The sequence below is a fragment of the Monomorium pharaonis genome, chromosome 11 (assembly GCF_013373865.1).
Source record: "Monomorium pharaonis isolate MP-MQ-018 chromosome 11, ASM1337386v2, whole genome shotgun sequence".
Classification (NCBI taxonomy): domain Eukaryota; kingdom Metazoa; phylum Arthropoda; class Insecta; order Hymenoptera; family Formicidae; genus Monomorium; species Monomorium pharaonis.
In genome coordinates, this window is record NC_050477.1 from 10,154,986 (window position 1) to 10,176,068 (window position 21,083).

The following is a 21,083-nucleotide window of genomic DNA, read 5'->3' on the forward strand; positions in this document are numbered from 1 at the left end:
CAATTTCTCCGCGTAGGCCTCGTGCGTTCTCGAGAGGAAGAAAGAGGCGGAGAGGAATGCCTGCCGCGACCCGATCGTCCTCGTAAATCGCCACCTCGCAACTCTCTCATTGTCCTCCTACGGAGTAATTACTGAAACAGTAAGTAACGATAAAAAAAAGGAAAGACTTTCCCTCCCCATGTGTAGATTTCTTTATTGAAAATAGCTAGAAATTTTCGAGCCGCTATATATTACACGCGCTTAGAAGATAGTATCTGGTCAAACAAGCGCCCAAGTAAACGTTTCAGACCTCTTTAAAGATAAAGAAGTCTGCAAAGATAAATATCCTGATTCATACAGAAAGAATTTTCTAATTTCTTCTACGAAAATTTGTTTCTATTTAAAGTTTCTCTAAATGTTATTAAATTAAATCTAGTGTGATAATATATGTCTTTAATTAGTAATTTCTGGAATGTAAACATTTATCGTATACATGTCAGATTCTACATTGCGTGGAAATACTTATTTTTATTTTGCATGTCTTTATCTAAACATTGTTTATTTTTTGTTGAAACTTTTTAATTCTAACTATTTTTTAAATATGACTTTTACAAATTTTACACAAAGAAAAGAGAAAATGGCTTTGTATAACAATTATAATAAATTTTATATATACTATAAATTTATATCTATTATAAAAAAAAGCAATTTTTTAAGTAATATTTTAAAAGCTGTAGTTTAAAAATTTATATACATATATATAATAAAAAAATATTGCCTACCATAAAACAGAAGATAATGAAACACAGACACACACAAATTATAATATTATTCTTATATAATATTAAATATTTTTTTGTGTTGTACACTAATTAAATTTTCCATTGATTATTTTAGATCTCAAGCCGCTTGTCAAAAATATCTCTTGACAGACGTATCTTTGAATCAGCCTATTTATAAATAAAGCTATATTTGTTATACTTTTCACAGATACTGATACTTCTCACAATAGAGTATCGACATTGATTGGAGAATTTGTATTTTATTTATACAAGAAAATAATCCAATCAATTGCTTCCAAAGATTTCTGTAAGCTTGCAGGAAACAGGAGTAATAGGACTAAGTAAATAATATATTACTAGAATATTATAACAATTAGATAATTGTATTAATTTATGAAACAAAAAGATTTTAATAATACATTTCTTTTTATATATCTTAGAGATAATAATGTAGAAATAAAGTAGGTTTAGTTTAATTAACTACGAAGGAGTTTAATTGATAATAGTTATGTAAAAAAATATCTCACTTAACAATACAACTCTTTTAAAAATATAATAGTGAAATATACATATATTCAAAATCAAAATATATTAAGAAAAATTGATTCTATTGGAAGCAGATTTGCCTGATTTGATTAGATTTGCATATCGTGCCTCCTCATTTTATCACTGTTAGTTACTTTCCTTACAAGAGAAGCTAAACTTCTTGCGAGTTTTTAAAATCTCTCTGAAATATTTTACAACATATTACAATTTGAAAAGTGAATCGATTGATTAGTGTCATTGCAGTCTACTAAAATTTTGCAAATAGACATTTAAAGATAAAACAAATAGAAATTTGCAGTGGGAGAGGAAAAAAAGACAACGTTTAACTTGATTAAAACCTCGTAAGGGACTGCTTATATATAGTAAAAATTAATGTTTGAATTGCAATATATTGCCAATATATGGTGATTCTTTTCTCTTTATTTGATGAATAATTATCACCTTTCTTACTTTTGCCAATAAGACTTACCTGTTCAATAATAATACTCTGTGTTCCTTGCAAGTTGCCTGAATATTATTAAAGTTTGTTAAACTGTTAATAATGGCTGAGACACAAAGAATGACTGTGTATGGGAGACATCCTCCATGTGCCAATAGCAGCAGGCTAGACGAGCGTCGAGCTAAGAGGTAAAAATTAGTAATATAAAGTTTTAATTTTAACGTTACGTCATAACTGAATTATCTGTTGTTGGGTGTTTTTTTCAGATTGGCATTACGACATGAGAGAAATAGGAAGCCAGACAAGCCGGATGATTTTGTATGTTACGAGTCGAGCGACGACGAGGCCGAAACGGTGACTGAGGGCAAGCAATTCCTGAGAACGTCCTTCAACTTCGTGGATTACGTGCGCGCACGTGAAACGAATACGCGCGAAGTGCGGAATATCAATCAGGAATACGGTTCCCGTCACATATTAACGCACGATTTGTTCAAAGAGTACTCGGTTAGCCTGAACAACATGAACAAAGTATTTTGTTCTCAGTGGTTGAGTGATAGACAAGTAGTATTTGGTACAAAGTGCAATAAGCTTATGGTTTACGACGTGGCGACGCAGAAGCTGGATCAGATTCCATCTCTTCATGGAAGACAGCTCAGCCCGGGTGGTAACGTTATGCCCGAGCAGCAATGTGGCATTCATTCCGTTCAAATTAATCCCTCAAGGTGATTTCATTTTCTCTTCTTTTCTTCCAAGAAAATTAAAAAATAAAATTTTTTTAATCTGTAATTGTAAATTAATATGTCTTTGTTTTATAGAACTCTTTTATCTACCGGGGCGAGAAATAGTAATGAAATAGCGATATATAGATTACCGACTTTGGATCCAGTTTGCGTAGGCGAGAGTGGCCACAGGGACTGGGTGTTTGACATGTGCTGGTTGGATGATGAATTTTTAGTGTCAGGCTCTAGAGATACAAAAATGGCTCTGTGGCGTATTGATAGTGATCTCGCTGAAGCTCCTGATAAAGCGGATGTGCCTACACATAGGTAAAATGGAATATACAATTAAGGAGATCCTGGAGTGCCTTTGAAATTTGATCTAGGTCGATAATGTAGAGTCATTTATGCACATTATTAATGAGATTTAATAATGAGATATGTATTTCTTGTATAGATTTAGAAATTCTTTTCCAGAACTAAAGAAGTACACATTAATATCAATCTATGAATTAAATTTCATATTGAAAACGAAAAAATTTTTTCTCATATTGCTCTACTTATCGACTTTTTATGCGTATATAACCTAAATTTTCATTTTCTCATTTTCCAATTTGCGGAATGCGAATCTTTTTCTAGGCTTCTAATTTTAATAAAAAAAAATTTATTTTAATGTACATTATAAGGAAAAATCAAAAATTTTTATTTTATGATATCAAAATAGATTTTATCTTTTTTTATCCAATGACTACAGAGATGAAGTATTAGAAATATAGAATTAGTAATAATTATCATTTTATTAATGTTATTTTTATATAAATTTAAGTATTTTTTTACTATTGTTAACGTAGTTATATATATATTAGTCTTTAAGAAATAACTTCTAATAAATATTACTTTCTTTTTAGGTTGATTCAACCTGTCTGCGTAAAGGAATGTAAGTCCGCGCAGAAAGTGCGAGCGTTAGCATTCAATAAAGCATACAAGGAAATCGCGGCATTGACCCTCAATAGCTTTATACATATCTGGTCGGCCGAATCTTTCAAACAGAAAATATCTAGAAAACTGCCAGCTTGTCAGGAAAACGTTTGTCTTGCTGTACAAGATGATGGTGTTTACGCGATTGGATGTAGGTCTTACACTCTTCTGCTGGATGCACGTACATTACAACCAATTAAAAAAATACCATCAAGGTAAATACAATTTTTTCTTTTTTGTAATAATTTAAATAATATATTTTACATTCATATTTAATAAACAAATTTTTAAATACAGGTATAGCGGTTGCGGAATTAGATCAGCAAGTTTTCAAGGATCTGTTCTAACCATCGGAACTGGTCTAGGAATGCTTATGTTTTATGATGTTAGGGCTCAGAAATATCTGGAATCTTCTATAAATTCTAATAGGACTGTCGTATTGAAAGCTTCGAAAGGATATGTGGTATGTTTTGTTACATCATTTAATGAAACACATTTGTAATTAATAAATAATTTAATTAAATAACTATTGTATTCTCTAATGGTAAAGATATTACGAGATTACTTTATTGATGGTCATAATCTTTAGTTTTGGAAATGTTTTGTAATTGCAATGTATACTTATAAGTCATGTACTTATACTTTTGTGGGGAAAGTACTAGTGACAATAATATTTACGCGCGCGCGCGCGCGCGCGCGCGCGTGTGTGTGTGTGTGTGTGTGTGTGTGTGTGTGTGTGTGTGTGTGTGTGTGTGTGTGTGTGTAAAATAAATGCATATTTTTTAAAAATATTCTAATTAAAAATTAAATATTTTATTGCATTTTATACATGTCCAATTTAATTTAATTTTATATATTCTTATGAAACAACTGTATATTTATTCCGTGGGTATTTATTGCAGTTTCCGGACGAGGAATATATAGATGGTTTTCAAAATGTGAAGTACACTCCCGCCATTTACACACATTGCTATGACGCATCGGGTACTCGATTATTTACAGCGGGTGGTCCATTACCCGCAAATTTGTACGGCAACTATGCAGGATTATGGCAATGAAGGTTTAAGCGAGTGAAATCACAAGTATGATAATTGCTAAATTAAACAATTAGAATGTAAGTTGTATGTATATGTCCATGAAAGGCTTGACTGTTTGATTATTTCACAATTACAAACTATGCATGCGTTTGATAGTTTCTTATTAATTTAATATTCTAGGTCTCAAAAAGACGATAAACTTGTCAACAAATTTTTAATACTGTTCTGAATTATTCAATTCATTCATTTTTTTTCTTTTCAAAAAATGATTAATCCTACAAATTTTGAAGTAAAAATTTATTTTTAACTTCACGATTACATTAAAGCTTAATGTAAAAAAACTTTGTTTATTTTTTTATATTAAAAAGAAACATTTATTTAATAAATAAATGAATAGCATTACATATGTGATAATTAAATTAATTTAAGTAAGTGAATTTAAAAAATGTGTTTTTTTATTTCGCCAATTTAAAATTTAAAAAATTGGATACTTTTAGATTATGATAAATTATTCTATAAAAATTGAATTTATTTATAAATAAAATATCAGATCATTAAAAAAATCAACGCTGGTCACTATTTTATTATAAACAGATAAAAGTAATATCGTATTTAGATATTACACGAGATAAAATAAAGCTGCTTTTAAGTTCCATAAATATTATTTGATATTTTGAGCATGATTTTGAGCGAATATTGCATAATTGAACATTTTTATATGACAATTTTAAATTTTATAACATGATAAAAAATGCAAAAGAAAAATCATTAGTAACTATGAACATATTAAATTTTAATTATTTTGATTTATTTAAAAATTATTAAATTTATTAAAAAATGTATCCAATTTGGATTTCAATATAAATTAAACAAAAAAATATCACTGCTACAAACAGTCAGCATATGTATCTTGCTTATGTTGCTTAAATTATCGTAATATTATGGAAAACATCTATGACAATGTTAAATTATTTCAGAATTTTTTTTATCTATAAAAAGCAATTTGCTATTTACATGTATTTCTATTTTCTTTTTAATAATCAAACCCAGTAGAACGAACATATCAGGTGATATGTGGAATTTTATGTTGTTTAAAAAGCAAAAATGTGATTTGTAATTTCTGTATGCAAGTATAATATATAATATTATGTGCATTGTTATAATTTTCAGAATGTTGATTATAATACAGCTAGACGAAATTGCAAATCACAAAAGTTTTCTGCAAGAAAATTTATTTGTCCCTAATTTAATTTAAAGTGAAGTATGATATATGTGTGTATATATATATATATATATATATATATATATATATATATATACATATAATTTATGTATCATATATGATATATGATATGTGTGACATATATGATGTATGATATATAATTGCGAGACAAATGGCAGAAAAAAATTGTCAACGAACATTTTACAGTGATGATTAAGTTTCACCGAATCGAACTTATCAACTGGAAGTTGGAACACTGGCCTGAAAACAGCAACATGCAATGAATTTTGTTTAATATATACTTATTTTAGCGTAACAATACAGACAATTTTGACCTACATATTATTATATTCTATCTCGCATATTATAAATAATATAACAAGAAAAATCCCCTGGCAGTTTTTTACTACAATTAACTACGTGTCCGACGGAGAGTGTTATTTAAAAGAATAATAGTTTAAACAAGGAGATTCTAAAATGCATCAATAGCACAATAATCTAAGAATATGTTCACTTAGGAATACATCTTTTATATTTATTCGTCTCTATTGCTTAGCTTCGAATTAATTGTATCTTTCGTTAGAGTTTTGCTATTGAGTTTTTTAACGTGAATATAATCTAACTGTTCATGTTTGACCAAGCGTGCCGCTTAGCTCCCATCGCGATGTCTGGCGTACGTTGGAGGATATTAATGGAATTAAGCGTGTGCATTTAGTAACAAAAAGCGTCGACCTGTGATTATGTAAAAATGCCGCGTTTGTTATGTGCAATCGAGTATAGCATTTGTTTCTATTATACGCTGCATATGCTGTATTCCCTATCGTCATCTCATCAAATATCTTATAACATTAGAGTTCGATTTTTAGTCGAACACGCTCAAACACGATTTAGGAAGTAATCTTCTTCCTCTCCCTTTCAGTTTAGCATATAAATATGCTATGTAACGCGGCGTTACTTAAGCGAGATAAGATTCATCTAATTGAATGTATCAGTCATCGCGTGACGAGTCGTCGCAAGTGCCGCAATTTGCGCATTTTAGTATAGGGTAGCACATTTACGAAGCGAAAAGATCCAACAACAATGAAACACGATTAAAACCGTCTTAGTACATAATGAACACGTATGCTAACAAAATATATTCCCAATCCGTATATTTATGAAAGTGAGAGTGGGAGAGAAAGAGAGAGAGAGAGAGAGAAAGATTGCAAGTTGTTACCGTATAATAATTATAGGATTTCACAATATTAGATAAGATAGATAATTGTGTGTATTGTATCCGATAGCTCTGTAGTTTCACCGATACACGTTCATCTCTCTATATAAACAAGCCGATATATAAATACACTGAAAAAAAAAAATTATTAGATTGAAATAAATATTGTTTCTAATAGTACCAAGCAGAAGTTTTGCAAAAAATAAATAATATTTATTTCAAATAAGATCATATTTTCTGAATTATATAAAATATTATCTTATTTGAAATAAATATTACTTATTTTTATGGTACTATTTGAAAAAATATTATTTCAATCTAGTAAATTTTTTTTTCATGTGTACACAGGATTCACCGAATGACGTGAGGCCGAACACTCGTTCATTCACAAACATTCATTTTGCCAAAAAGGAAAAAAGGGTAAAACAAGGATCCGTCACTGTTTACCATAGGGTTTCCCAAACTTTTGTGCATTGTGACACATTTTTTTTAACTATAAACAGCCGTGATTCTCTTAACTTTAGGGATTATAAAAAAGCGGAGGGAGGAAGAGAGTAAAAATTGATTATTTACTCATACTTTTCCTTTTTTAATTGAATATATTGAATATATTATTGAATATAATTTTATAAATTTATTTTTTTAGATAGTGAAAGTGTGAAGCATATTTCCTATTTCTATTTTACTATAATTTTAATATTTTGCATTGAATTATTTTAATGCACGAGTTTAATAATTGCAGTTTGTTTCGAAATTTAACTTTGATTTCGCGATTCACCATAAATCTGCTCGATCCATTGGTGAATCGCGATCTATATTTTGGGAATCTTTGATTTAACACATAATCATAGAGAACACTAGCATACCACACTATGCGTTCATAACATGTATGATACTTACGGATACTTAAATCTAATATTTTGACGACCAAACATTTTACGGCGGCCCGAAATGCTGTACGTAAAGATTTGTAAAAATATCATACTCTCTCTCTCTGACAGGCGTTTGAATTCAATATTTTAATCGTAACACTCAAGCATCTCTGATAGCCTATTTTTATAAATGAGCAATAGTCAACGGGTAGCTTCTCGAGAACCTTACTTGGCATCGTTTCGCGCCGTCACCCCCCCCCCCCCAAATTATTTGAAAATGTACAAGAGGGAACAGAAATTCGAACTTCAAACCGTTGCCACTCTCTACTATACTTTTGATTTGTAATAAGTAAAATTATAAACGAATGACAAATTGCTAATTTTATACTTGAAAGATGTACTCGTAGACGTAACCAATGCGATTCAAACGTTTCAGTTTGTCGCGTTGTCCCGTATCAAAAGCTGCTATCGTAATAGCGTGAACGTAAAACACCGTCGCACAGTGGCAGGGTTTGAATAGTAATTTTTGATAATTTTCCATAACACTACGAAGATACCTTTGCACGCGCACTGCAATTCGATCGAATGAGGAAAAACGACGGATGAACTATATCATTGTGACTTTATATATGTGCGACTTCTATATCTATGTAAATAAATATAACCAAGCTCTTGAGACTGATACGTCGTTCGTCTTCTTTCTTTTCAGGGTGTAAGCCGTAGCGATGAATAGCAAAAAGACAAACAAAATTGATTTGTTAATAATTTATTAACGGCATGGTACTCGTACATCTTTTAATATTGACAATCATCACAAATAACGTGTAAAGTGGGTTGTACACCGCGTACAAAAGGCGCAAAATGTCACTAAAATTTTCTTTCTCTTCTACAATGTCCTATGCTAATAATCATCGAGATCGTCAAATCACGATGAAATCAGATATGTAGAAATTGTTTCTTTACTCGTATGTTATAAAAAAAATGTGCACGTACAAGCAACAGCGCTAATAATTGATTATGTGTCCCTCGCAACGCACATTCCAAGACTTGCAACGTGTGCGTCCTGTTTGTACGTGCACAAAGATGATCAATAAATTTAATTTTATTTATTTTTTTCTTTTTTTTTTAGGAAGTTCGCATTTTTTTAAATCGAGAAAAAATTGAAACATGGCGCAATAAAATTTAACTTAAATCCGTAAAATATCCAAAAGAATGGTGTAGCACATTTTTCTTAAACGTTATAAAATTATAGCTCTTTGAAAACATATAATAAATAATTAAATATGCTCTTAAGGTGAAAACCTAGTTTTATCTCAGCGGCAATGCTCTCTAAAAAGGAATCGCGAAAGGAGATTACATAGACCACAAATGTGTCGCGTGACCATCGACTTCCAGTCGACACGAGAGAAGGAAATTCCTCGCTTGGGCAATTCATTATTATTGCACGCGACAGTACTAGTACATCACACAGTTTAAAATGGGAAAGACACCTGCCACACTCACACTAAATATTTCGGACTCGTTCACGAATAGATCTTTGCAATTTTCGAAAACGTTTTTCCGCTATTTTTTTTATGCATCGCGATAAACGCAAGAATGTTTTTTAACCACAAATTTTAGATTTAATTTCGAAATTGATCTTAAAATATTTAAAAAATGTCACTAACTTTAATTGTATTAATTCTCGTTTGTGATTGCGCAGTTTCATTACGCGATTGTAATTCGCTAAAATTACGATAAAGATACAAAATTAAATCTGAAAACAGAAATAACTTCCTATATAAATTAAAAATAAACTTTTATAAATCCGGACAAAAGAAATGGAAAAACATTTTCCTTAAATTAATAAGAACAAATGTCTTAAGTCGAGTTAAACTCAAATATGTTTACAAAAAAACTGGTTTCAGGAATAACGTTTCATCTTCATTCCCCATACATACTCCTTTTTGGTATGAATCGATAATCTCGTAATCCTGCATGTAAATATACGTAAATACATATTCCTTTTTGGTATGGATCGACAATCGTAAATCTGCACGTAAATATACGTATATAATACACCAATTGCGCAATGCAGGTGAGATGATGCTATGTCCTTAAAATAAGCGGAGTATTAGAGTAGACAATTATTGCATAAATCGAGTGAGCGAGTGGTCCGCACTGGGTGTCCCGACCCGGCTACTGGGTGAGAGTGATCGCGAGCAAGAGACACGTTTTTTTTTTTTATTTTATTCTACCGCTACGAGAAACTATACTGTCGTCACACTGAAAGTATGCAGCACGCGTACATTGCCTATTTGCCGTGAAATAAAGTGCAACGAAGCGCGCGTGCCCAACGGGTCGTCCAACGCTGCGTTCGTCGATCGACCGCGTCATCATCGATCCCGATCGCGAGACCGCCGTTGGCGAAGGGGATGGTCGTCCACCCGGCGACCGGACCGCATTGTTGGCCGTCGACTCGTTCTCATTAACTTTACGTGATTATCATTCGTATAGAATAATCAAAGCCGCCTGGCATCCAACGCCTTGTTGAGGTCACTGACTAGCATGCCGAGGATCGGTCTGTGTTCGGAGTCGTATCGGAACACCGAGTCCAAGAATTTGGGATACGCCAGGAAGTCGAACACCTGGTCGCATCGTTGCGACGACTTATCCGTGAGGTGCGGCTTTATCAGCTGCTGCACCAACGATCGACAACGTTCCATCGAACCCGTCAGGTACTCCTGGTCGTAACTGTAATCCACCTCGTAGAACGACACGACGGTCATCGCCACTGTCCCCAGAGCCTCCCGGATCTCCTCCAGCTTCTCCGCGTCGCTCGAACGGAATTGATGACTGCGCTGCACGAGCCCGATCTATAAATCGCGTTTTAAGAGGTAATTTACACATCGAACTTCAGTTTATTGAAAATTTATACCGTATAAATTAACACAAAATTATACATTTAATTTATACGATAACACAACTGATAAAAGTAACCAATCATTGTGGAGCATTTAACATTAATATTATTTTGATCTTATAATTACATTATAATTTCAAAGTAAAATGAGGTAAATTTTCGAAATAAACGTCTTTATTAAACTAAATATATTTATTATCTTGTATTAATTATTGAAGATGATTTAGAACGGTTCATTGAACATTATTTTAAGGGGATGTAAGATCCTAGCATATTAAAAAATAGAATATTTTCAACGTAAAACTTATTTAAAAAGATAAATAAATAATACGTTTCTATTTTGAAAATATGTATTTCTATTTAAAAAATATAATGCAGAATTAGCATAAAGGTATAAAAATAAATAATATTTAGATAAAAACATATTTTCAAAATACAAACATTTATATATCTTTTAAAAAACACAAACACATTATCTATCCCATACCTTTTTTAATTTTTATTATTTTAAATTTAAGCTTTTCTAAGAATTTCAATTATATAGCGAAGATATCTGTAAATTTGAAACATTCAAGTTTACAAAAGTAAAATTTTTTTTTTTATTCCTATCTACTAAAATTGAAGTCGGGAATGTTTTGCGGTACCTTGATAGACAATTTGATGATGTTCTTGAGGACCTTTTCGGGTTCCTTCTTGTCCAAGTGTGGGTTGCTCTTGACGACGCTTTCCATCAGTTTGTACAGATTATCGAGCAACGATGTCGTGGCGTCGTCGATGAAGAGCGACCGGCCCGCGTTGGTGGACACTATGCGACCGAGAAGCTTCTTCTGGGCGCGAAGCCCTAAATCGCGGGTGCGACTTCCGGTCCCGCCACCGCTGGGATACGATCCGCCACCTCCACCCCCGCCGCCGCCGCCGCTTCCAATTGTGTTCGCCGACTGCATCACTGCAATATATTTTCGCACAATGAAAGGCCATACGCGCTCGGGCCCATTGTGCGCGCGTTCTCGCTTTTATTATTATATTTAGCGGTAAATGCGACCGTGCGACCCCACTGAATTTCATTCGTTCGTTTACTCAAAACGAAACTTGCGCTCGCTAAAGGTCATTAATTATAAATATCGCAATAACATCCTTATTTTATCGTCCCTATTTAATATTAGACGTTGCATTTCATATTGAAAATATACAATCGGTATTTATTTAAGAAAATGGATTTAACATGAACTTTACATTTTGCATTCCATCCAATAAGTTCAATATTTTAAAATGTATTGCGTGATGCATTACGCGATACATGGGAGATTGTGTTTAACGTGAATCTATATAACAGGTCGCATTCATCGCTAGACATGCAGTGAAAAAAAGAAACGGGTCGCTTCCTCCCAAATCTGCATACGTACGATTTAACAACTCGTCATCATCGTGTGAAGGAAAGAACAAAAGAATTGCGTGCTCGAATATGGCACAAAAGTATATAGAAAGTCCGACGACTCAGGGAGATGGAACGTTACAATTTCATCAGCCTCCTGAGAACACAGCCGCGAAAGCGGAGTTGTCGCATGTGCGTCTTCACCTCCTCTCTCTCTCTCTCTCTTTGAGTCTTCCTGTTCGCACACTTACGACGAACGTACAGTGAACTTACCATCAAGTAGCCACCATCGGTTGACCACCGTTTCCTCCGGATCGTGATAGCAGAATCGGATCAAATTAAACAAAGAAGCGGCGATGACTGACTGCGTGCGTGAATAATATGGCAAGTCCGGGGCAAACTCAGGCAAATGTAACTAAAATAACCAAGGGTTAAAGGGCGAATTGTGTCTTTAACGATCACAAATGCGTAACACAAAACAATTGTTGTTGCGGAATGTTCATGTGTTCATGGAAGTGCGCGGGATGCGACGAACCACAGTGTATCTTCGCTACCTTGATTGCAGTCGGTGACGGCGACCAAGTGATAGAGCAGCCAGCTCTGCAATTCCATCACGGCTGTGCCCCACGCCACCTACGAGAAAAACAAATGTCAGGAAATATTTACAGAGAAATTTGTGAGTATTTGTAAGCATATATTTTATATAGGACATTTATAGCGTCACGAACCATTATCTCTGAAACTACGTGGTTAAGAGCAAAAAATGTTCCAGACAAAAGTTGTATGTGAAGAGAAACAAATAATAAAATTAATTTTCGAAAAAAAAAAAAGATTTTTTACGTAGTCATACATTTAAATAAAATATGATTTTTTAAATGATATGTTTCTTCTAATTATTTTGTACAAAAAATGTTAGAATTATCGAAAAATCATTAATAAGAGATTTGATATATATATTTTTTTTACATGAAATATAAAATGTCTCTAAACTAGTAATTTTTTATGATAATTGTATCTTTATATTGTACAGAATAATAAGAGTCAATTGGTGTAAAAAAAACCACAATTCCTTGAAACGTAGTTTCAGGAGTAATAATTTGTAATGCTTTAAATACACTCTGTGTAAAACGCTAACACAAAAATTTGATGAGAAAATCACAGTCTCCAGAAAGTTACTTGCAGAATTTCTCGTAGAAGTTTCCATCGCGGGGTACGTTCTATTCACAGGAATAGAATATCCATAATATAACAACAATATAGTAAAATTTTTGCAGCGTTATATGTATTGCACGCGTCATTACCGCAGAAATTAATTTCCATATAATTATACAGTTAATTTACATTATAACACAAATAGAATAAAGAGGATATTTTGCTGTTTTCAGAAAGTATAGCATTAATCGAGGTAATTATCATAGAATTATTGTCGCATATAAAATTACCTCCAATCTAAATTTCTCACGGAAATGTTTCGTACGTAATGGCACAACCATAGTCAGTGTCGAAAGAAAGATGAGAGACCTCTCCATCTGTATAATCTCACGATTCATTATTAACGAAACAAAACGAGCGAGATACATTTCGCCCGAAATGCATTCGGCGAATCGTTTGCCCGGTTCCTCGGAACACAAAGCCGCCACAAAGCCGCTCGATAACGTTAATTACGCTTCGTTGCCCGGGTTAAAAGCATCGTCAAAGGTATAGATCAATTCGTCCGTAATCCAAATTTATTTCCTAATGAGAGAAACGCTCTATTCGACAATATAATAATTTCGCATTAAATGCGAAATAATTTTCTAAATTTCTTAGAGTGAAAATACTGCCACTACAATTTTTCGAGTAATTTTCCACTCCATAAAAGTTATTTTTCGAGTGATTTTCCACCCAATAAAAGTTAAAAATTCACTTTAATACAAAATCACTCGAAAAATTGTATTTTCACTCTAAGAAATTTAGAGAGAACCAAGAAATAAAAATAAATTATTACAAATACTCCCCCCTCCTCTATGCTTAAAAAGACCACAGAAAGGTATCCTTTATGTTTACTTAATGTCTCGTAAGTATCTCATAAATGCCACCTACACCCTTTTACAATGTCAGCCTTGACATAGATAGAGGGTCTTTCAAAGGACTTCGGGGATACGATGCTCATGTCATTTCTCTTATGTGATACCCTTAGCCCGGATCTACAATAGGTGTAGTAAGCCTTATGCCATAAGAAACTGACCAATTAAAATTGAATATGAGAAGAATAAACGAATATAATTGGTTAATTCCTTAGGGCTTAAGGCTTACTACACCTATTGTAGATCTGGCTTTAAGCGCGAGATAAATTCATGTCTATAGATTTGTAGAAATATTTTCAATTTATAAAATTTCATGCTTTTCTAGATTGAACTCATAGCTATATCTCCTTTTCAAGAACTCGAATTCGCATCGAAAAGGACGTCGTCGTGTGCCGCGCGAAGAGGTTTTCTCTCCCCCGCTCGTATACAATTCGTCTTAACGAGTGCGAACGATCCTAATGCTGGAAATTAAATGTAATGCGAGCCGACGTCCGTATCGCACGCTATCATTCGCGTTTTATATGTGCGCACGTACACATGGACGCACAATATAAGGCACCTTTGCCCACAGTTGGATCGATTTGTAAGTAAGGAGCGTCAAGGCGAGCCAGAGACTCTCATTCGCTTTTGCACGGTCGAACTGACAGCGGGCAGTCGATTGAAAACACGAGTGATTTGCGTCGAATCAGCCTCTTCCGTAAATTTAGATTTTGTTACCTCAATAACGTCAACTTTTTCCTCAGTAAATCAAACTTCACGTACAATACTATTACATATAATATAATGTTACATAAACAGAAAAGAAAATTGAAAAACTGAAAAGATTAAGAAATAAATGGCAACAATGAGACAAATTCAAAAAAGTGTTGGGTATTAATTATAAATTTTAATATATATAAAAGAAATATATAGATAAAATAATGTGAACATCTAACACACATTTTTTCTATTAATAAGAAGTTAATTTACCATTTGTCTTTATTAGAGATTTTATTCTTGTTGGAATAAAGTCATACAATAGAACGTACTATTCTTTTAATAGAATATCTTTCAATTGATTATATAAGTGATATTGAAGAAAAATAATTGTCTTGTCACACTATCAAAATTACCCTCTGTAACTACCTGCTTTAAATATCCTCGGGTAAGCAGTTTTGAAGCAGAGTGAAAAACAGATATCTCTCTTCAATATCCTTTCCTCCGTGTTTTGCTAGAAGAATGACATAACGACACATTAAGCATTGTGTATATTCTTTAAACAAATATATCTGTATTAAAGTTGTGTCTCTACACTGAGAAAAAAAATGCTAGATTCAAATAAATATTTCTTTGAATAGTGCTAATAACATATTTTATAGAAAATCAATAATATTTATTTCAAACAAGTAATATTTTCTAAATTATAGAAAACTATTACTTATTTTAAATAAATATTATTGATTTTCTATAAAATATGTTATTAACACTATTCAAAGAAATATTTATTTAAATTTAATATTTTTTTCTCTCAGTATAAGGGTTGGTTGTTCCAACTTCTTGGTAAATTTACCTATCAGGTAAATATATGTTTGTCTTTATTTATTTAAGAAAAGAGAGAGAAATGAAAATGGATACATGCTTACCTGGTAGGTAAATTTACCAAGAAGTGGAACAACTGGCCCTAAATAAAGATATCTGTATTGAAAACAAATGACGGCTAATCTTTCAATAAAATAATCTCTTAATAAAATAAGTGTCGTATTTCTTAGGTGTTCACATTATTACGTCTATGCCCTGTATTACGTTCACTATCAATTTTTCAAGACATCTTTAAAACAGAAATATTATTTTCAAGCATTGCAGAGACATTCTTCAATTTAATATATTATTGTTTAAATTTTGAATAAAAAGGCAAAATTAATTAAATTTTGTCTTTTTTTTTTGCTTATTCTTATCAAAACTTTAATTGAGTTCACCTGCTGTGTATTTTTGCAAAAAAAGTCGCGCTTATATCAAACTCTTTTATTATTCAATTCAACTATATTTTTAATAATCGAAATAAAAGGAGAATAACACGAAAAATAAATCAAATAAAAAAATAGATTTCAAAGTCTGAAATATACTCGGATAAGTCGTAAAAGCTAAAACATTTTTTTATTTCCAGTTTTATCGAATTTTTTTATTCCACCTTCTAATATTTTTTATTTCCACAATGTCGCGTTAATTCGCTTCATTATAGGTACCCACTTTTGCGAATCACAGCCCCGCTGTTCCCGAATTCTGCCACCCCCGAGAAAACCGCGGGAATAATGCAAGCGGGAGAACACGTTATGAATGATCGATCGCCGGATACTTTCGCTCTCTCTTTCTCCTCTCTTGGCCTTTTCGCCGAGATAGCTTTGTTTAGGCGCCCACGTCGTCGAGCACCTGTTTGTTGTCGCGTGCTCGTGCAAACAACGTTGCACCCGATCAACCAACAGTCGATTGCAGGCGTCGGACTGCGCAATTTCTCGCGGAAAACACGCGCCGAGTCACCCGACGCGAAAATGTCACGTGCGAAGGCGAAATTTACGCACGCGACGGATTATCGACCGTTCCGGCGAACAGGATGTTCTCGTCCCGTCGACGGATGATTTGCGACCGACAAATATACATTTGTACTGAATCCTCGATATAACAGACGACAATTAATATTTCAGAAAATTCCCTTTCCGGCGAAAGAGAGAAACGACTTAAGTCCGTTGGAAAGTTTGATGAGACATACCGGACGTGCTTGTATCGACACCTGAATTTCTTTTAATTTGACACGGAAGCGCATTGTTTGTAGTAAAGGTTTGCAGAGATAATTCAATTCGAACTCGTGGAGGACACGTCTACTTATTATCTACTTTACATCTATTTCTAATCGCCGACGGCGACAAGAGGAGAAAAAAGACCCATGTAAAAAAGACCCCCTCCACGTATAGATCCGGTTATTTCGCAATGTCGAATAATTAACACGAATAAACTGGAATCCCTCTTGAGATGTACAGCTATTTCTTTTCCGCATGCATCTTTTACGACCGTCCATCAAGTGGCTTGTCTTCAGAATATTCGATCGGCCAGCTATAAATAACCGCGTATATCTCCCCGTGATTGATTCGATTTACCTTCCCTTACTACGACCAACCTGATTCGATATGTATGTACATGTCGTGAGAGCTTTCCGTGAAACCACAGCGTTGGTTCTGCGAAACCACGAGGAAGGATCCTAGTCGCTTCGTAGCCAAACCGGTTGGCTGCGACTCGGGGTCTTCATAAAATATATTCGCGCTACGACATTCCGATATGCGCGATGTTTTTATTAGAATCTCGCGAAAGAAAAACTCCCCGCAAAAATCTCCAATTTAATTTGCAATCGAGTCTTCCTTCGCGAGAAACTTCTCTTCTGTATAATTGGAGAGTTTCGTAGAAAAACCAAGCGAGACCAAAAAAGTTAAATTTCCAGGAGACAAAAATTTTCTCGTCCTTAAAGCGTTCGTTATATAAAATAAATGATAATTCTCTTTCTAATAAATCCCTCTTCAGACACGTAATTAAGAGGTGTAAAAACAAAGTTGTAGGCTTTGATCAATGATTTCGAGGATCCGTTTAAAAAAGGCAAATAAAAAACCTTTGGATGACTTGTTCTTGCGGGAATTTTATATATATTGTAACATTAATTTAAAATTAATTTGAAGAATCCATTTTTTTAAAATTGATTTGTTCTTGCTTTGTTTTTCGTTACTCACCTATTTATATTTTGTGATTTTTTTTTTTTTCACCGGAATAAAATTGAAAAGATATACAGAGCAATTTATCTTCATAACCCAGTTTCAAAAGGCCAAACCTTGTTTGGTGTTGCACAGAAAAACTTTCAATTATATTTATTTAGATTATCGCAAAACTAATTGTGTTGACAGGGCTCCCCGTAGTTTTCAATAAGCATTCCTTAAAGTTCTCGCCGTAAAATCGATTTTATACAAACTTAGCTGCTTTAATTGAATACAAATCATTATTATATAATCGCAATCGATTAGACTGTCGTCGGCGAGGCGTACATGTAAATTCGTTTGTAAGTGTCTGAAAGCCTCTGCTTTATCTTCTTATCACTCAGATTTATTCGATCTTTCAAAAGAGGTCGAGAGAAAATAGACTCTCGAAAAATGACTTTTGCCTCCCGAGGATGGAAACGCGCTGATCAACCAGCGGATGTATATTTTTTTTCCCCCTGTTTTCACGCCGCGTCAGAAATTGCGCTTCCATCCAAATTGTAGGTACACGGTGTGTGGGCTTCGGAGTGCCTGACGAGTGCCATCGAGTATTCGGCCCGACGAAACAATGCCGCCGTAAATAAACTGACGGCCGAGGGCAAATGTAATTATCGGTTTCTCCGTGCACGCGCGTCCACGTTTCGAATATCGTTGACGTATATGTATGTATATGCATATATATTGTGTATATCGATGTGTCACCATTTCGCTCTTGCTCCTCGGGAAGGGCAGGGTTTAAACGTTTACGTCAACCGGGGTTAAACGTCGCGTCGACGTCATTGCAGCGAGAACCCTTTCTAAATTGCAATCAGTGTATTATCACTAATTTGCAGTGGTATACTTATAACTACTGTTAATTAGTAGGTATTCACTATCATATATCTTTTAGTAGTTTTCGCTTCAGAATTAGTATAACCACTATGTATTTATTTCACTGACTTTTCACAGATTGTAATTTAGACGGCGGACTATGCTCGTTAGACGCGGATGAGGGAAAGAGAGATACTCGTTCGCAAATTATCTCGCTCCTGGTACTTGGTACACGTGTGCCGAAAACACGCGTACGAGCCCACGTACGTGCGTCTTCTCTTCGCGACGCGGGCGGTAAAAAAAAATCCGTTGTCTCGTGAACAACACGGTTTTACAGCCGCAAGTTCCGTGGACGGGTCCGCGGGGACTCGTCACTTCTAAAATTAGTCGCCGGTATTATCTGCCTCTCATTATCGCGACGACGAGCGCTTCGAAGGACGACGACGAAGCGACTAACAATCAACATTTTCCGATATCCGTAAATTTAGCACGGTCGTTTAACGGGAAACGTCGCCGACGATCGGCTTTTCCGCGAGAGTGAAACGGATATGTCGATACTTGGTGACAGGGTTAATCGGGGGTTCAAATGGCATACGGTTCCCGATGATAGAGCCAATCGTCACTAGAAAACCGTTTAAGCATGATCTAAACTTGCCACGCGCAGAAAAATAATATTTTCTACGAAAAAAACGAATAGTCATTCTTAATTTTCCTCTTTTAAGTAACGATTCTCTTTCAAAGAATATTTTCTTGATAATTATTGAAACAAGTAATATTTATCGTATTTATACAGAAGTATATATACTTGAATTAAATAATTCTTTCAACTATTTTACAAGTTATACATACATATATTAAGTTAAAACAAAAAAAAAATCAATTCATCATTCTGATTTTTCTTTGATTAAATTTTATAATATTCTTCGAAGAGATTATGATTTTTTTTTCTAAGTTTTTCTAAAATTTGTGATGAGTACATTTTGAAATAATTATCAAGAAAATATATTCTTTGTGTTAAACATATTGATGATTACTTTTCTTTGAAAAGTAGAATTAATATTTTTCTGTGCGCCTTCATAAAAATCCAGATTGTTAAGTTTAACATTATTTATTATTTTGTTTAGAATCGCGATATATTTATTCTAGTTTCACAAGTATTCTTTTATCAAGAACAAAATGTGCTTAATATTCTTAGGTTGTTTCTCCCTGGAAGAATTTTTATGAGAATACTGCGCGTATAACAAAGTCATCGTAAAATGTACATATCAATAATTTATGGCCAGGTTCATCAAGCTATTATATTTTTAGATCTTGGATGGCTAAAATAAAGAGAAATGAGAGAAATAATAGCAGTTTAATATTAATAAAGTTTCACGTAAAATGCTCAGAAATGAAACGAATAATATAATACTAATTAAGAAAAATTACCATAATTACCTACAATTTGCAAAAAATATCAACTAAATCGTAAGACACTCTCTCCTTTTCGCAATTTTGATTTTGAAAGTCGAGCAATTATCACGAATTACTCGGAAGAAAATTTCTTTTCCGCGAAATTTCCAGAAATCTCTCGAAGATCCCGCGACCTTGTTCGATCGCCTCTTTACTTTCTCGCGCAAGTTTCCCCACGAGTTTTCCTTTCGCGCGTGTACTCCAGGCGCGCGATATAATTAACGTCCGGGTGAAACAGATCGAACATCGGGGTAAATAGAGAAGTTTTTACCCGAGCACGAGACGAAAGTTCCTCTGCTTTTTTTCTTTTTCTTCTTCTTCTTCGCGACTGGATACTTTTCCACGGTGGAAAAACGATCGGCGGACCGACTCGTACACAATTCGTAATGTTTACGGCACAATGTACTCCCGGACGAGGTCGAGAGCCAAACCCGGAGGGCCGAACCCCTCGTTCCGTCGCTTCTTTTTCGCCGTTGCCAAGATGCAGCTGTCGCGCGCACCACGTTTCGACAGCTGTCCCGGTTACCCCTCCTCGTTAAATTGAGCGTCTTGTCGCTCGGGATAACCACCACCTGCCCCCGGACTAATGCACGCGGGCACTCGAGATATAGCGGCGACTAGCACGTGGTCGTCGCGCGAGTTCTACGGACTCGTTAGAAGACGAATTATGCGCGCCACAAAAGCCCGCACGCACGTTGGTCCGTTTAAAGACCTCGTGAGAGCGTTTTGCGCCGCGGAGCGCTGCAGCGAGCTCCGACCACGGAAATAGTTGAGATAACACGAGTTATAATTTACTACCGCGGAAGCGAGTCCGCTTGATGTGAAAAGTGATGGAATCTCAAAGTTATACATCTCGACTAATCGTCTTGGTTAACCGAGGAGATGTTCAACGGCGAATTGAACGTTGCAAAATTGACGGAGATAAAC

The 21,083-nt window shown here is 34.2% G+C and overlaps 2 protein-coding genes across 6 annotated transcripts in view; one reads left to right on the forward strand and one right to left on the reverse strand.

Annotated features, from left to right (window-relative positions):
* On the forward strand, positions 1-9,547 carry LOC105839622 (DDB1- and CUL4-associated factor 12). Of its 4 annotated transcripts, none has more exons than XM_012686077.3 (8): positions 1-139; positions 877-1,934; positions 2,013-2,468; positions 2,562-2,792; positions 3,371-3,655; positions 3,738-3,903; positions 4,343-4,522; positions 8,494-9,547. In XM_012686077.3, the coding sequence occupies exons 2-7, from the start codon at positions 1,849-1,851 to the stop codon at positions 4,496-4,498; spliced, it is 1,380 nt and encodes a 459-aa protein (XP_012541531.1). In that variant the 5' UTR covers positions 1-139; positions 877-1,848; the 3' UTR covers positions 4,499-4,522; positions 8,494-9,547. The 4 variants fall into 4 exon arrangements, with proteins under 4 accessions (XP_012541531.1, XP_012541530.1, XP_012541532.1 ...); XM_012686076.3 differs by lacking the exon at positions 8,494-9,547 and adding an exon at positions 5,907-8,468; XM_012686078.3 differs by lacking the exon at positions 8,494-9,547 and adding an exon at positions 4,658-4,743.
* LOC105839623 (tumor necrosis factor alpha-induced protein 8-like protein) overlaps positions 8,537-21,083 on the reverse strand; it is a 22,703-nt gene continuing 10,156 nt past the window's right edge. Inside the window, exons 1-4 of one of the 2 annotated variants that reach the window (XM_036293770.1) lie at positions 12,613-12,691; positions 12,332-12,473; positions 11,331-11,632; positions 8,537-10,639 (exon numbers count right to left, since the gene is read on the reverse strand). In XM_036293770.1, coding sequence (XP_036149663.1) covers positions 10,286-10,639; positions 11,331-11,630 — 654 coding nt within the window. In that variant the 5' untranslated portion in view covers positions 11,631-11,632; positions 12,332-12,473; positions 12,613-12,691 and the 3' untranslated portion in view covers positions 8,537-10,285. Of the gene's footprint in view, positions 10,640-11,330; positions 11,633-12,331; positions 12,474-12,612; positions 12,692-21,083 lie in introns of those variants that run through there. The other variant, XM_012686079.3, reaches the window with a different exon arrangement.

Excerpts from the sequence above, each read along its gene's own strand:
- LOC105839622 (XM_012686077.3), top strand. The coding sequence starts at position 1,849 with ATGGCTGAGACACAAAGAATGACTGTGTATGGGAGACATCCTCCATGT. Across the intron at positions 2,469-2,561 it reads GTTCAAATTAATCCCTCAAG|AACTCTTTTATCTACCGGGG; the intron begins GTGATTTCATTT and ends TTTGTTTTATAG. Across the intron at positions 3,656-3,737 it reads ATTAAAAAAATACCATCAAG|GTATAGCGGTTGCGGAATTA; the intron begins GTAAATACAATT and ends TTTTAAATACAG.